General features: G+C 42.3%; 1 protein-coding gene across 9 annotated transcripts in view; it reads left to right on the top strand.

The window, feature by feature from the left end:
* IKZF1 (IKAROS family zinc finger 1) overlaps positions 1-15,299 on the top strand; it is a 174,904-nt gene that overhangs the window by 94,171 nt on the left and 65,434 nt on the right. Inside the window, exon 4 of one of the 9 annotated variants that reach the window (XM_077491780.1) lies at positions 10,229-10,288. The exons of the other annotated variants lie outside the window; for them this stretch is intronic. Coding sequence (XP_077347906.1) covers positions 10,229-10,288 — 60 coding nt within the window. The remainder of the gene's footprint in view (positions 1-10,228; positions 10,289-15,299) is intronic. 9 annotated transcript variants of the gene reach the window in all.

Below are 15,299 nucleotides of genomic sequence, written 5' to 3'. Positions count from 1 at the left end.
TTATCATGCCGCTTTGTTTCTTTGGGGAGGAGGTGTAAAAAAAAATAAAAAGATCGTCCCCAGGTGCCAGATGGGCAAATACGCCCTGCTGGATGAAATTACCTAGATATTTGCAGACACTTGAATTGCGTGTGCCTCATGAGGTGAACCTCAATTTAATTGGTAAAAGTCACAAATAACTTGGATCAGTACAGATATAATGAATAATGTCAATTCCATCAGTTAAACAATTTGTTGGGGTAATTGTTGCTTTTATTATTATTATTGTAAGCATAATACAGAATTAATTGGGGGCATGGTGTGTAAGGCCGCGTACACACGGGCGGACTGTTCGCCCAACTTTGTTTGTCAAACAGTTTCGGCAAACAGTCCGCTCAAAATTAGCATGGACGGACATGGCCACACACGGCACTTTTTGAGCGGACTGTTTCAGCGAACTGTTTGCCAAACAGTTCGCTCAACTTTTGAAATGAACGGACTCGCCCACGTAAGGCGGAGGCAAATCCGCCCATTTCGAGCGCGTGTACAGGTAGGCGGGGCCCGCGAAGGAGACGTCGCGGGCTCCGCCGCCTGGAATGGACTTAAAGGGGAACCCCAACGCCGAAAAAAATCGGCGTGGGGTCCCCCCAAAGTCCACAACAGACCCTTGTCCGAGCACGCTACCCGGCCGGCCAGGAAAGGGGGGCGAGCGAGCGCGCCCCCCTCCTGAGCCGTACCAGGCCGCGTGCCCTCAACATGGGGGGGTGCCTTGGGGAAGGGGGTGACCAACCCATGTGACATATACCATGTGACCCCGCCCCATTGTCACTATATAAGTGACCGCACAGCGCGGCTCTGGCATTCCGGCCGGAGAGAGCGACGTGTCAACATCTCCTGGGGAAGAAGAAGAAGAACAAGAAGAAGAAGAAGAACGGAAGGCGGCGACAGAAGACCGGGCCACCGCCTGTAAAAGAGCTACAAGAAGGCGCGGTGGCCCGGCAGAAGAACCGAAGGCGGCGACAGAAGAACGGAAGGCAGCGGCGACAGAAGACCGGGCCACCGCCGGCAAAAGAGCTATAAGAAGGCGCGGTGGCCCGGCAGAAGAACCGAAGAGGGGGACAAGACCCCCGAAGTCAGGAGAAGAGGCCGGCGGCGGGGAGGAAGAAAGCCGTGCTCCTCCGCTAGTAAAAGAGCTACACGAAGATAGCGGAGGAGTCCGGCGAGAAGACCCCCGAAGATGGAAGACCCCCGGAGCTGTGCAATAAAATATTTTTTCTCTGTGTTGTGTTTTTTTTTGTACTTTATTTCACAGGTGAATGGGTAGGGGTACATTGTACCCCATAATCATTCACATATGGTGGGGGGCCGGTATCCGGGGGCCCCCTTCTTAAAGGGGGCTCCCGGATTCCGATAAGCCCCCCGCCTGCAGACCCCGACAACCAACGGCCAGGGTTGTCGGGAAGAGGCCCTTGTCCTCATCAACATGGGGACAAGGTGCTTTGGGGTGGGGGGGCCGCGCGGCCCCCCCTTCCCCAAGGCACCCCCCCATGTTGAGGGCACGCGGCCTGGTACGGCTCAGGAGGGGGGGCGCGCTCGCTCGCCCCCCTTTCCTGGCCGGCCGGGTAGCGTGCTCGGACAAGGGTCTGTTGTGGACTTTGGGGGAACCCCCACGCCGATTTTTTTCGGCGTTGGGGCTCCCCTTTAAGCCCATTCCAGGCGGCGGAGCCCGCGACGTCTCCGTCGCGGGCCCCGCCTACCTTCACACGCGCTCGAAATGAGCAAACTTTCCTCCGAGCGGGAACAGTTTGCTCATTTCGAAAGTAGCCTACACACGGGCGGACTGTTCGCTCAAACACAGTTTCAGCGGACAGTTTTTCGGAATTTCCGAAAGACTTTGTCCGTCAAACTGTCCGCTCAAACTGTCCGCTGAAAGCCCACACACGAGCGGACTGTCCGCCCAAACACTGTTCAGCGGACAAGGTTGGGCGGACAGTCCGCCCGTGTGTACGCGGCCTTAGTTAGTTTGGGTATTGTTTGATGTGTGGTCTTCTGTTCATGGATTCACTGGTGATACTAGGAAAGGTGTGAATTGAATTTATGTTAACTGCAGGCTGCTTTATCTGCTTTCATGTCTTTGTTTATGCAGCATATTGATCTCTGACACTCTTCTGTAGCACGTCCACAGTGTCCAAACACTGCTGTAGCATTTCTGCCATCTCTGATTATCTCTTGTAGTAGGAATTTTGTAGCATTATATGTACTGGATATTTTATGTGATTGTTTTTTAATGTAAAGGAGTGCAATTATGGCTTCCATCATAGCTCTAAAAACATAGAGTGCATGCTATTAAAATGTTGTTTATTCTATACTTTTTAAGCTGAGGTTCACACCTATGCATTTGATGTGGCTCACATCTGCGCATGCATAGCAGCCCATTCATTTGAATGGGCTGCTGTACCTGCAGGAAAAACAGGACAAATGTCCCGATTTTTACAATTTAGGAATTTATAGCAGCCCTACATCTGCTAAATAACAGTGCGCTTTACTGACAGGTGTCCAGATTCAGTTCACTTCCCTTAATACTGCAGTAGCTCCAGCACTATGTGTATTTTTTGCTAGTTCATTGTATCCTAACTTTTTTTTTCATTTGCTAATATTGCATAAACAAAACAAACAGAAAATAAAAAGTATGATATCCTATAATAGGCCACCAGTGCTATTCCTTATACATGCTTCCTTTTCTGTCACTTCTCCATAACTCGGCTTTTCAGTTGGACAGCCTTACCAACTTCAGCTTCCTCTTTTTCCCATATCCTATATTTCATTATTTGTGTTTGTTCCTCTTCATCTGTTTATACAAAAGGCTAGTGATGTGGAAACCCAATAACAGGACTACATGCAAACCACACTGTGTCAGATGCTTCTTTTTTTTCTTGGCAGCTGAAGGGAAGCAGGGCATGTATAAGATGCAGGACACACAATTCCTGTATTCTTGTTTGTGTTTAGTTTTAGGTATCATTTGTTTAACTGAATATAGTCATCATTTTCTTATGGTTATCCATCATCAAACCAGATAAACGTTCAGGAGACAAAGCATAGATAGATTCTTCTTAAGTCAGAATTTAAAACATTTTTATTTTGTTTCAGGCAAACAGTTTCATACTGTATCTCCTTCACCCTGCCTATACTTAAAGTGGTTCTAAAGGCTCAAGGTGTTTTACCTTCTATGCATGAAGGTAAAAAAACCTTCTGTGTGCAGCTCCCCTCCTAATACTTACCTGAGCCCCATTGCAATCCAGCAATGTGCAAGATTGCCTCGGCTCTCCGGGGACTCTCCCTCCTCATTGACTCTCACTGCTGTCAATCACAGTCAGTAAGCCAATGAGGTGAGAGAGGGGGTGAGGCCGAGCCGCAGCTCTGTGTGTGAATGGACACGCAAAAACAGCAGCGGCTCAGGAGCAAGCCTACTTGGGTGCCCCATAGCAAGCTGTTTGTTCAGGGGGCACTTGGCACCAGAGAGGGGCCAGGAGCGCTAGTGGGGGACTGGAGAAGAGAAGGATCAGGGCTGCTCTATGCAAAACCACTGCACAGAGCAGGTGAGTATGACATTTTTGTTATTCTTAAAAAATTTTAATAAATAACTTGCCTTTAATATCTGGTTATTTTATTTATTATTTGGTTTTATTAAAAAAAAAAAAAAAAAACACAGAGTTCCAATATATTTCAGATGAGATGTAACTTCAGTATTTAAATATGGTGTCACTGTAGGTAGAATTGGGAGCATGATCCCTTGTCTCATCAACAAAAGACAGTCACAGTATGGTGAGGTCCTAAGTGATTTAAATCAAATAAATCTTTACTAAAATAATTACAATATATTAATTACAATAATTACAACCCAAATACAAAGACCTGATGTGTGTTGTATAACCAGCTCTTTAAATAAAGACGTTATAAACCTGGAGAATTCAAACTGCATAAGCAGAGATTGCCTACAGTGTAAACCTACTGACTATACACTGGGGTAGATTTACTAAAGGCAAATAGGTTATTCGCTTTGCAAGGAAATTTTGCCTTAGCTTAGTGAATGAGGTGAAACTCTGCTGACTTCACCATTCAAACATGTGAAAGCAAAGATACTATTTTTTCTGTGTACATGATTTGGTAAACTTTGCAAAGTGAGTTCTCACTAGATTCACTAAACTAAGGGACAACTCCCTTACAAAATAAATAGCCTATTAGCCTTTAGTAAAGCAACCTCTGAGTAGATCCATTCATATAGTCAACGATTGTTGTATGCAAATGTCAACTTTTCATGTAGGAGTCAAGTGCCTTCCACCTCCCAATCATTTACTGGAGGCAGCCATCTTGATAGAGGCAGGTCTTAGCTTCCTCATGGCAGAGCCTCCAGCGTGGAGAACAGTGCGCTGCCCAGCAGTGACATTACCAAATATTCTTAGAGTAACAGTCAGAGGGACAGTGCCTTAGAAAATAATACTGCAGATATACAGCTATGGGACTGAAGGCAGAGGAGTGCAGGTCACTGCTTAGACACAGTTAACACTTCGAAATGTTCTCTATACCATAGCAAATTTGAAAGTGAATATAGGCTCTAACAATGAACTTTCTCTTATGCCGCATACACACGGTCGGAGAATCCGTCGGAATGCGTCTTATCGGACCGTGTCGTCAGATAATCCGACTGTGTGTGGTATGCATCGGACTGATTCCGTCCGAATCTCCGTCGGACCCAATTTTCCAACATGTTGGAAATATTTCCCGACCAACTGGGCCGGTCGGATGTAATCCGATCATGTGTAGAGAATTTTGATCGGACCAAGTGCCACGCATGCTCAGATCAAATTCCTACATCAAAGCTATTGGCTACTAGCCTGAATGTAGTCCCATCGTAACGAAATTACGTCATCACGTTCTGAAAGATCCGATTTTTTGACAACTTTGTCCGACCGTGTGTATGCAACAGTTTCGGACAAGATCCGACGGACAAAATCCGACGGGCAAAATCCGACGGATTTGGTTGTGGAAATCTCCGACCGTGTGTACAGGGGCTTAGGCTTCGTTCATATGAGCATACTTAAGTGTATGCCTGTGTGTGAGGGTGTTCTGTGCATCCCTGTACAGGCAATCCCATTCAGGTTAATTGGGATGCAGCTGAACACCTGTGCAAACACGCCCTTGCATGGGTATATGCTTAAGCAAACGTGTGTAAACAAGGCTTTATCCCCCCAGTCTGTTTAATATAGCATTGTGAGTATTTTCAATATGTGTGTACTGTAATTATTGGGTTAAAGCAGAGGGTTTTTAAACCTTAATGCATTCTATTCATTAAGATGAAAAGCCTTCTGTGTGCAGCAGCCCCCCATCAACCTCCCTAACACGTACGTGATGTCCCTCACTGTCCAGCGATATCCACAAGATTATCCTACCTAATTGGCTGAAGCAATCAATCAAAGTCAGCTAGCCAATCAGGGGAGAGAGGGGTGGGGCCAGGTCAGGGCTCCATGTTTGAATGGACACAGGGAGCTGTGACTCAGCTCGGGTGCCCCCATAGGAAGCTGCTTGTTTTGGGGACAATAAACACGAAGGAGGGGCTAGGAGAAGAGAAGAGGGACCCGAGAAGAGGAGGATCTGGGCTGCTTTGCAAACCCACTGCAACAGAGCAGGTAAGTATAACAGGTTTGTTATTTTTATAGGGAAAAAAACACAAACCTTTACAATCAGTTTAATGATTTAGGATAAATAACAAAACTATATATGGCCAATAGTAATAAGGGGAAGAAAGCCTGTTATACTGTATTGTTTATAATTCTGTTTTTTAACATATTAAGAACATATTTATAAAGCAGTGGTTGTGACATTCACTGCAGGTGAATCAGTCACTGTCATTTAAAACACATGCACCAGGAAGATACACCTGTGATAAATGTTTGGTGAATGTCACAACTTTTTAGATATACCCCCCATAGTCCATGAAAGCAGTGGAGCAACGGACAATACAATGTTCCCCTCTTCCCTGCATTTCACCAGAAATAAACACTTCTCTTTTATGGTTCTCGTTCAGACAGCCCTATTGTGAAAACAGGAATATCTTAGGACAGTGTGAGGAAGTGGAAACTACACAAACAAGGAGAGTGTTGGATTTTGCAAGTGTTGAGTAACATCATTTATCATGCAAGCTGTCTTAACTGTTATTTTATCTGTGCAAGTTTCATTAATATATGGACTTATGTCTGAAACTTTGCATTAGAACAGAATCCCATAACACGGAGCTACCACTATCTCCCCTTCTATATTGTAAACAGTATTTTAATATATTTTTTTTAAACTCCTGAAATTAGACTCTAAACATTTCACTGAAACAGAATACTAAAAGTAAAAAGTATTTAGTCTTCATTTCCTATTTTGTAAATGCTGTATTCTGATAGTAATACTCCTATTTTATAAATGTCTAAAGAATATCAAAGAATATTGTAGGTAGAAATACTTTTCATCAAATTGATCTCTTCACTGATGTGCTAATGGAATTAGAACAGGTAATCTGAATTGCTTCTGGGGTAGATTACAGAGAACTCAGACCAATGTAAACTGCATGAGCTGTCTATGTTTAGCTCCGTTGCTGTTTTTCTTGAATGGCAAGATCACAGTTTCACTTGTTGCCTTAGGCTCCATTAACATGAGCATTTCACAGTGACAAGGATCTACTGATTCCTGTGACTGGGATTGACAGCTTTGTGCAGATAGCTGCAGCAGCTGAGCCCGTACATTGGGAAGACAGGCTGTCACTGGCCACAGCTATTTGTAACTGCTCACACCCGGGGGTTGCATGCAGTGGTCGAGGCTGGATGCACAAAAAATGTCACAAATAGCTCTGAACACCGACAGCCTATCTTTGCAGTGTACAGGCTTGGCAGCTATCTGCACACAGCTGTCGATCATCCCAGTCGCAGGAATCAGTAGGTTCTTGCTGATGGGATTCGCAGCATGGCAAAATGCCCATACAAACAGATCATTAAAGTGGTACTAATAGGTTTGGAGTTAAAAAAAAAAAGATAACAAACATGTTATACTTACCTGCTCCATGTAATGGTTTTGCACAGAGCAGCCACGATCCTTCTCTTCTCTTCTCGGGTCCCGCCGGTGCTTCTGGCTCCTCCCCCTTGACCAGTGCTTCCAATAGCAAGCCGCTTGCTATGGGGGCACTGGTGCTTGCTCCTGAGCCCTGCTCTATGCATCCATAAGACACATAGAGCTGTGGCTCAACCCCCTCCCCCACTCTCTCCTCCTTGGCTTACTAGCTGTGATTGACAGCAGTGTGAGTCAATGCCGCTGCTGTCTCAGCCAATGAGGAGAGGGAGTCCCAGGACAGCCAAGGCTCTTGTGTACATCACTGGACCAAGAGGGGGCTCGGGTGAGTATTGGGGGCTGTGGGGGGGGGGGGGGGGCAGAGCAGAACATGGAATTTTTTTTTTACCTTCATGCATAGAATGTATCAAGATAAAAAACATAGAGCCTTTACAACCACTTTAAGAGATTTTTTCACTGGGGGAAAGGAGAGGGGGGCAAACTGCTCCAGGCATGAAGTGCAGGTGTCTAGAGGTGCCTGAATATGCTTACAAAAGCCTCCCAAACCTTCACAATGAAAAGCCAGGTCGTTTTGACAGGCGACGTTCTGACAATTTAGGGTACTGTTAGGGTTTATGACTAAGCCACACCCCCACATCACCTATTGGCCCAAATATTTTATATATAATACTTTTCCACTTTTAGTCCTTTGTTACATCTCAGGGATACTGGTCTGCCGCTTTCTCTTTTTTTCTGATGGTAACAACAATAGAACATGGCTGTGTAAAGTGTGTTGAATTGTATAGTCTCCATCAGGAGCCCTTGTGGCAGGGTGACAATGTAGGGGCATAACTGGGGCGCAGGAACAGTGTTGTTACCCTGTAATAGCAAGAGCCTGAGCATGGACCTTTATGGCAGGATCAATAAGCAACATTTTAATGAAAGCTGCAGATTTTAAAATGTTAACTTTAGAAATGACACTAATATATAAGAGCCCTTTCACACTGATGTGCTTAAAAACACAGTATGCCTTTTTCAAATACACATATTGTAATTTTCATGCATTTTTTGTGCACTTTCTGGTTTCCTGGCTTTTAGCATGCATCTGTGAAATGAAGACATGTGACTCAAAAAATGCACCAAAAGCAGATGTAATGAGCAATTTATGTGTTCCCATTGTTTTTTTTTTGGTGTGCTTTTTAAAAACTGCACCAAAGATGCAGCTCGTGGGACTTTTCAAAACACAGCACACTTGCAGTGTGAACAGTGACATAAGATTTACCGTGACAGGGAATAGTTTTCTCGTGTGCTGTTGTGATGCAAAAGTGCACCAGTGTGAATGCTTATATAGGATTTTGGATTTACATCTAATTTATTAAAAAAAGAATTGATATATGTTTACTGTTACTACCATGTTAAACAAAAGATATATTTATTTTAGAGACGTACTGTATGTATGTAGGAGATGCTATGCATATCGCATTTAAGCATTTTCCATCTTTAAAGTGACATAATATCTTGGAATTATGCTAAAATGCGTAGTTACACAAGCATCGTGTTTTTCAAGGAAATCTTAGCACATAGGCTGTCTGGGTGCGGTCATGCTGAACATTTGTCCCATGGGAGATAGCTTATCATACCCTTGCTGAAGTTCCCTGCCCAGCTAGGATCAGACAGGATAAAAGCCTGGAAGAATCATCAGTTTTCTGTATCAGTAAAGGCAGCATGCTGCACGTCTCTTTGCATCTGTAGAAGGAAAACACAGAAGTGAAAGGTACTTAAGTTGAAAAAATAACACATGTCATTCAAAAGATAAAAATAAACAAATCGAAAAGTATTTTTGATCCCCAGAAAGCAGTACGGTGTGCGGTTTTATTTCTATGTACACACTTTACACTTTTTACTAAAATATGAATTTATGTGTTCTTATGCTCATCTAAAAAATTCTAGGCTGACATTTTTTTTAATTGGAAAATTGACAGGTAACCGGAGTGTTAATTTACTATAAGTGTTGTTAGGATTTTACAAGTGATCAAGTATAGAATTTAGAAGATGCCTGCAAGCTAGATAAAATAATAATCTAGTTTTTAGGAAATTGGAAACCTGAAAAATAGCCACAGGAGTGAACTGCTACTTATTGTTAAAGTGGAACTAATCCTATCCTAACTAATCTATTCCCAAAACAGTAAAATTCAAGGCATGCCATAAATTCTGTCACCGTTGCTTGTGCTCTCAACTGGTGTCATAACTGATCACATGTGTATCACCATGGCAGATCAAGCAGAGTCTGAGCTGGTAGCTTCCTTAGCTGTAACGGATAGGATGGTTTAGCTTTACTGGGTAACTGGCTAGTGAAGGCCTCTTGACCCCTTTAGGGAAATTATAGGGACTGATGGGGGCATTACCAGGTTTAAGTGACCGAGGGGTCACTAAAGATTGGTTGGGAAGTGGGTTGGGCTGGGCCTGAGCAAAAAGTGTTGCCCCCAAGAAGTCCGGATCCTTCTGGAAGCGTGGTTTGGAAGAGCTTTTCTCTGAAAACAGAGGTAAGTCCCGGGAAAATGAAGTGTTGATGAAAACATAGTCATTGTTGATGGGGTCATCCCGCAGAGCCAATGTGTTATCCGCTGGGGGAACACAGTGATTATATGAAGAGTACACATCCATACAGGATTGTTACTAGGTACCTGTTTACATTTTTGCTTCACGGCTCTAGGCCTGCTGACAAGCGACCAGTTATATGTTCCTGTTAAAACAATAGTTACTATTTGTAGATTGTAGACTACTATTATGGAGTATATTAGAGATGTGAGATGTGAGTATAGAATTGCTACACCAATCATGTAGTTTATGTTGGTTAGTATATGGCATGAAGAACCTCATTTTATTTTATCCATAAGATAAAGTGGATGTGTTTTCAAAAAGGTGGAACATTTTGCCCTGGTCACCTAACTGAGGACTCTGCCAATAGAAAGGTATTACTAATTCAAGCTTTGATAACATTCATCAGCTAAATGCCATGATGTATGAGACATACTGTACCAGGCTTGTGTCATACACACCTTGCACTTTAAGGATATTCTAACTCTCACAAACAGTATCACCACTTCAATGAAGCTTTGAAAGCGGCTTGTTCAACCAAGCATCCTGTTTGCCTTTTTTATTGCAGCTGTACGTGAAGCTGAGCGGTTTAGGGATTTACACGCTATCATTTTTAAAACTTTTTCCCGTAAGTACCGTATGTTCTTGTTATGCTGTGGCATCGTTACATTTTCATGCATGCAACCTTTCCTAGTACTTTGTGGCATGTGGTGATATGTTGCATGCTCTGCAAAAAAAAACAAAAAAGCATACCACATTTTTATTTCTCTTACTTATTTTTAGCTGCATTTGCATGTTTTTACATTTAGATAGATGGATCCAAAGCATTCACAAAACAGCATATTACAGACAAACTATGGTGTTGATTTACTAAAGTTGAATAAGTTGTACACTTTGCAGGGGAATTTTCCCTAGAGCTTAATGAATAAGGTAAAGCTCTGCTGATTTCCATCATCCAATCGTGTGCAAGCAACATTGCTGTTTTTTTTTTTTCATTTTTCCTGCAAGTTATTGGGTATTGTTTGCAAAGTGAAAGTTCACCACATTCTGGGGGAAATTCCCCTGTGAAGGGAAATTTCCCTTGCAATGTGTAAAACCTATTTACCTTTAGTAAATCAACCCAGGTGACATACTCTGTGATGTAGGTGGAGTATAGTACCTTCTCTATTTACCTTTACATACTGTATGTCTAAGGTTTTCATAATCTTAGCTAAAACTTAATTATGGATTTTTTGAAGCATATTTACTGGCAAATAGCACAGTGGGGTTGATTTACTAAAGGTAAATAGGCTTTCCACTTTGCGGGTGAAGTTTCACTTTGCAAGGGAATTTTCCCCAGAGCTTAAAGTGGTTGTAAAGGCTCAAGGTTTTTTTTACATAAATGCATTCTGTGCATTAAAATAAAAAAACTCCTCTGTGCAGCAGCCCCCCAATACTTACTTGTGCCCAATCCTTCTCCAGTGATGTGCATGAGAGCTTCCTCATTGGTTGAGACAGCAGCTGGAGCCAATGAGAAGAGAGAAGGGTCGGGGCCAAGTCACGGCTCTGTGTGTGAATGGACATGCAGAGCCACAACTCATGAACGAGCCTGCTTGGATGCCCCCAGAGCAAGCTGCTTGCTCTAGGGGCACTCAACAGTACGGAGTGGCCAACAGCGCTGGCCAGGGACCATAGAAAAGGACGTTCAAGGGTGCTCTGTGCAAAACCACTGCATGAGGCAGGTAAGTATAATGTATTTGTTATTTGAAAAAATGAATGAATGTGGTAAAATTTTGCTTTGCAAAAAATACAAAATCATGTCCAAGGACAACAAAAAAAGGTAGACTTTTGCTTGTATATGATTGGATGAAAAAAGTCAGCGGAGCTTCACCTCATTCATTATGATCTAGGGAAAATTCTCTTTCAAAGTGCAACTTCCCTTGCAAAATCAGTCTATTTGGCTTTAGTAAATCAACCAGTTTGTTTCAAAGAACATGCAGACATCTTCCACACATATCGTGGGCTTTGAGTAGTCACATGTAGTATACAATAACTCTTTCTGGCCATTTAAAACACAGCAGAAAGAGTGGAGAATTTTACGGAGGCATTTACCCTAAAAGCATGTGTGATGTTAGCGGTTCAGTTTTCACCTTTTACCTAATTTGCATGGGAGATATTTCATTGTTGCATGATAAATCCTATTCAACTAAAAAATATGATTAATATTTGTACTTATTTATCGGATGTTTTCATGCATTTGCCATTTGTGCTAAGAATGTTTCTTTTTTTAGGTTTATTGGTTTCTGTTTGCATCCCAGGTCAACAGAAATGGAAATGAATAGCTGTACACAATAGTTAAACATATTTTTATAGATATCTTTTTTGCCTGTACGTAATACTCAGTTTACATACTGGCTATTATGCCATTTTTTTTTTTTTACTATAACGGAAAATAAGCCCAAACATTAAAAGCTCTCTGTTATAAAACATATCAAGTAATCATTTCAGAACATTACAAACATTTTATAAAAAAAAATAAAGTAAACTAAATTTTTGTCATACATTTAGGCCAAAATGTTTTCAGGCACATGTCTCGGGTAAAAAAAAATTAAAAAATTGAATAAGCATATACATTTTCTGGAATTTACACAGCTTTTAGTTTATGACTGCCTATCTCATTTCTTGGAGTGATAAAATGGCAGGGCAGTACAAATCCCCTCCCCCCTAAATTACCTCATTTTGGAAAGTAGACACCCCAAGGAATTTGCTGAGAGGCTTGTTGAGCACAGTGAATATTAAATTTTTTTGACATAAGTAATTGAAAAATGACAAATAAATTTTTTTTTTAACAACGTTGTCACTAAATGATATATTGCTCAAACATGCCATGGGCATATCAGAAATTACACTCCAAAATACATTCTGCTGCTTCTCCTGAGTACGGGGATACCACATGTGTGAGACTTTTTGGAAACCTAGCCACGTACAGAACCCTGAAAACCAAGCACCGCCTTCAGGATTTCTAAGGGCATACATTTTTGATTTCACTCTTCACTACCTATCACAGTTTTGGAGGCCATGAAATGCCAAGATAGCACAACCCCCCCCCCCCCCAAATGACCCCATTTTGGAAAGTAGACACCCCAAGCTATTTGCACGCAATCTGAAGACCATTGCACAGAAAATGTCAATTTAAACACTAGCACTTTATTTCATCACCAAATGGGACTATATTATTATTATTATGATATAGGATTTATATAGCGCCGACAGTTTACGCAGCGCTTTACAACATTAATGGGACTGTAAACCTTTGTGTGTTTTGAAATTTTTTTGCATGTTCTGAATTTTTTTGCGTGTTCCACAAGTTTTACATAAACTTGATCAACCCTAAGCGCAGCAAACTGTTTTTACAATCCTACTTTGCTTCTATGCCATTTGCTTATTAGCAAGTTTTTTTTACTACAGCTGGAGTTTTATGATCAGTTCTTTCTTTATCCAAATGCGCTAAGGTTTATATTTTTCTATTACTAATCTGCCACTGCCTGGGGTGATGCAGACCCTGACTGACCCTAATACCTAACTGATATCACCTGCTGGGTGATCAGGGGGTTAAACCTTTATTTCGGTAATAAATGGCGCGTACACTGACACTATAAAAAAATAACGATCTAACGAGCATCACCCATAACACTATACGGTGATCACTGTTGACAGGGGGTGATCAAGGGATTAAACCTTTAGTAGGGGGGATTAGGGGGTCCCCTAAAGCTATCTGGGCCTACCAATAACTGCCCTAATGCTGATTAGTGCCACAAATGACACCAGTACAGTGATCAGTGAAGAATCTGACAACTGCACTGGGTGACACTGTGACAATGAGTGAAGGGGTTAACTGAGGGGGGGGGGGCAATTGGGGGCTAACAAGTGTACCTGTGTGTACTGGTGTTAGTGTAGTGTTGGGGCAATTTACTCTGAGATGTTCTCTCTCCTCTCTCTGGAACGAAAAGGATTCCACGAGGGGAGATGACATCAATTTCCCTGCCTGTGTTTATACTTAAAGTGGTAGTATGGTCAATTTTTTAACTTTTACCTACAGGAAAGCCTATAATAAGGCTTACCTGTAGGTAAAAATAATATCTCCTAAACCTGTACGGTTTAGGAGATATTCCCCTCGGTATGCGCCGCTGACTGCAGCGGCGCATGCGCACAAGGGGGTTCTCTCCGTGAAAATCCGGCAGCGCTCGTGCGGCCGGACTGAAATCTCCCGCGCGCATGCGCGGGAGTGACGATATCGCGGCTCCGGCCACTCACAGCGCCGGAGCCGCGATACCCGGAAGAGACGCCGAGGGAGCATGTCGGCTCCCTCGGCGTGGATCGGGCCAGATGTCGGGGCCTCGTTCTAAGGTAAGTATTTCATAATGAGCTAGTATGCGGTGCATACTAGCTCATTATGCATTTTGCTTTGCAGGTTTAAAAAAAAAAAAAAAAAATTGCGGGTTTACTACCGCTTTAAGCAGGCAGGGGAGGATTTCATTCATCCAAAACTAATCAGCAGGTCCAGGCCATAAATCATTGGCCTTGACCTGAAGATTGGTTGGTTCTGAAACAAATCCGATGGTCGTGAGCACAGCGGCGGTGCGTGCGCGCTCCCTGGCAGCAAGACCGCGCCCCGTACAGGTACGGGATTTCACGCAGCATTGCCATTGTGCTGCAGTAAATGTACGTGACACAGTCGGCAAGTGATTAAGGAATCAAAAGTTGCAATTCAACTGTCCTTACGATCTTAAAACAGCATTTCACAATTCGATTTAACAAGTGCAAAGTGTTCTCTGCTCACTTCTGACAGCTGACAAAAAAAATAAATCCAGGCAGCCTGCCAAGTTTTATCACAACATCGGAGATAAAGAGAAACATTGTAACATGTAGTTCTTTAGATCAAATGAATGAACTTCTGTCTGTTTATGAGTTTACCCAATTAAAGACTAAACCTTTTTCTGACACTTGTTGCTTCCAAGTTAAAAGCAGTATTTTTTCTAGTTTCCAATTACTTGGAACCCCCAAACATTACATATATTTTTTTTTAGCAGAGATCCTAGAGAATAAAATGGTGGTTATTGCAGTATTTTATGTCACACTGTATTTGCGCAGTGGTCTTTCAAACACAATTTTTGGGGAAAAAATAAAGCTTAAATGAAAAAAAAAAAAACAATAAAGTTAGCCCAATTTTTTTGTATAACGTGAAAGATGATGTTACGCCGCGAGAATCATTGGGTGAATCGCGATTCTTATTCTAAGCAAAAAAATTGTGATTCTCATTTTAGTCAGGATCGTGCAGCTCTATGTACAATAGAGAGAAATGTATCACACCTGGGGAAACAACACTGTTAGTGAAGCACACACAACCAGGTAGACAAGGTGATTCAAATTAAGTAGTTCTTCACATCTTGCATAGAAGGTCACATAAAATAGGAAAAAATTGACATATCGACTAACTACCACATTTTTGATTATTCCCAGTAGTAGAAACAATAAGCTTGATTTACTAAAACTGGAGATTTCAAATCTAGTGCAGCTGTGCATGGTAGCCAATCAGCCAATCTGGAAGCTGATTGGTAGCCAATCAGCTTCCAGATTTTTTGTCAAAGCTTAATTGGACA

Source organism: Lithobates pipiens, unplaced genomic scaffold, assembly GCF_037356315.1.
Source record: "Lithobates pipiens isolate NorthernLeopardFrog02 unplaced genomic scaffold, aLitPip1_a1.2 Scaffold_19, whole genome shotgun sequence".
NCBI classification, from domain to species: domain Eukaryota; kingdom Metazoa; phylum Chordata; class Amphibia; order Anura; family Ranidae; genus Lithobates; species Lithobates pipiens.
Note: the sequence above shows the minus strand (reverse complement) of the source record. Positions and strands in the feature narration are given on the sequence as shown.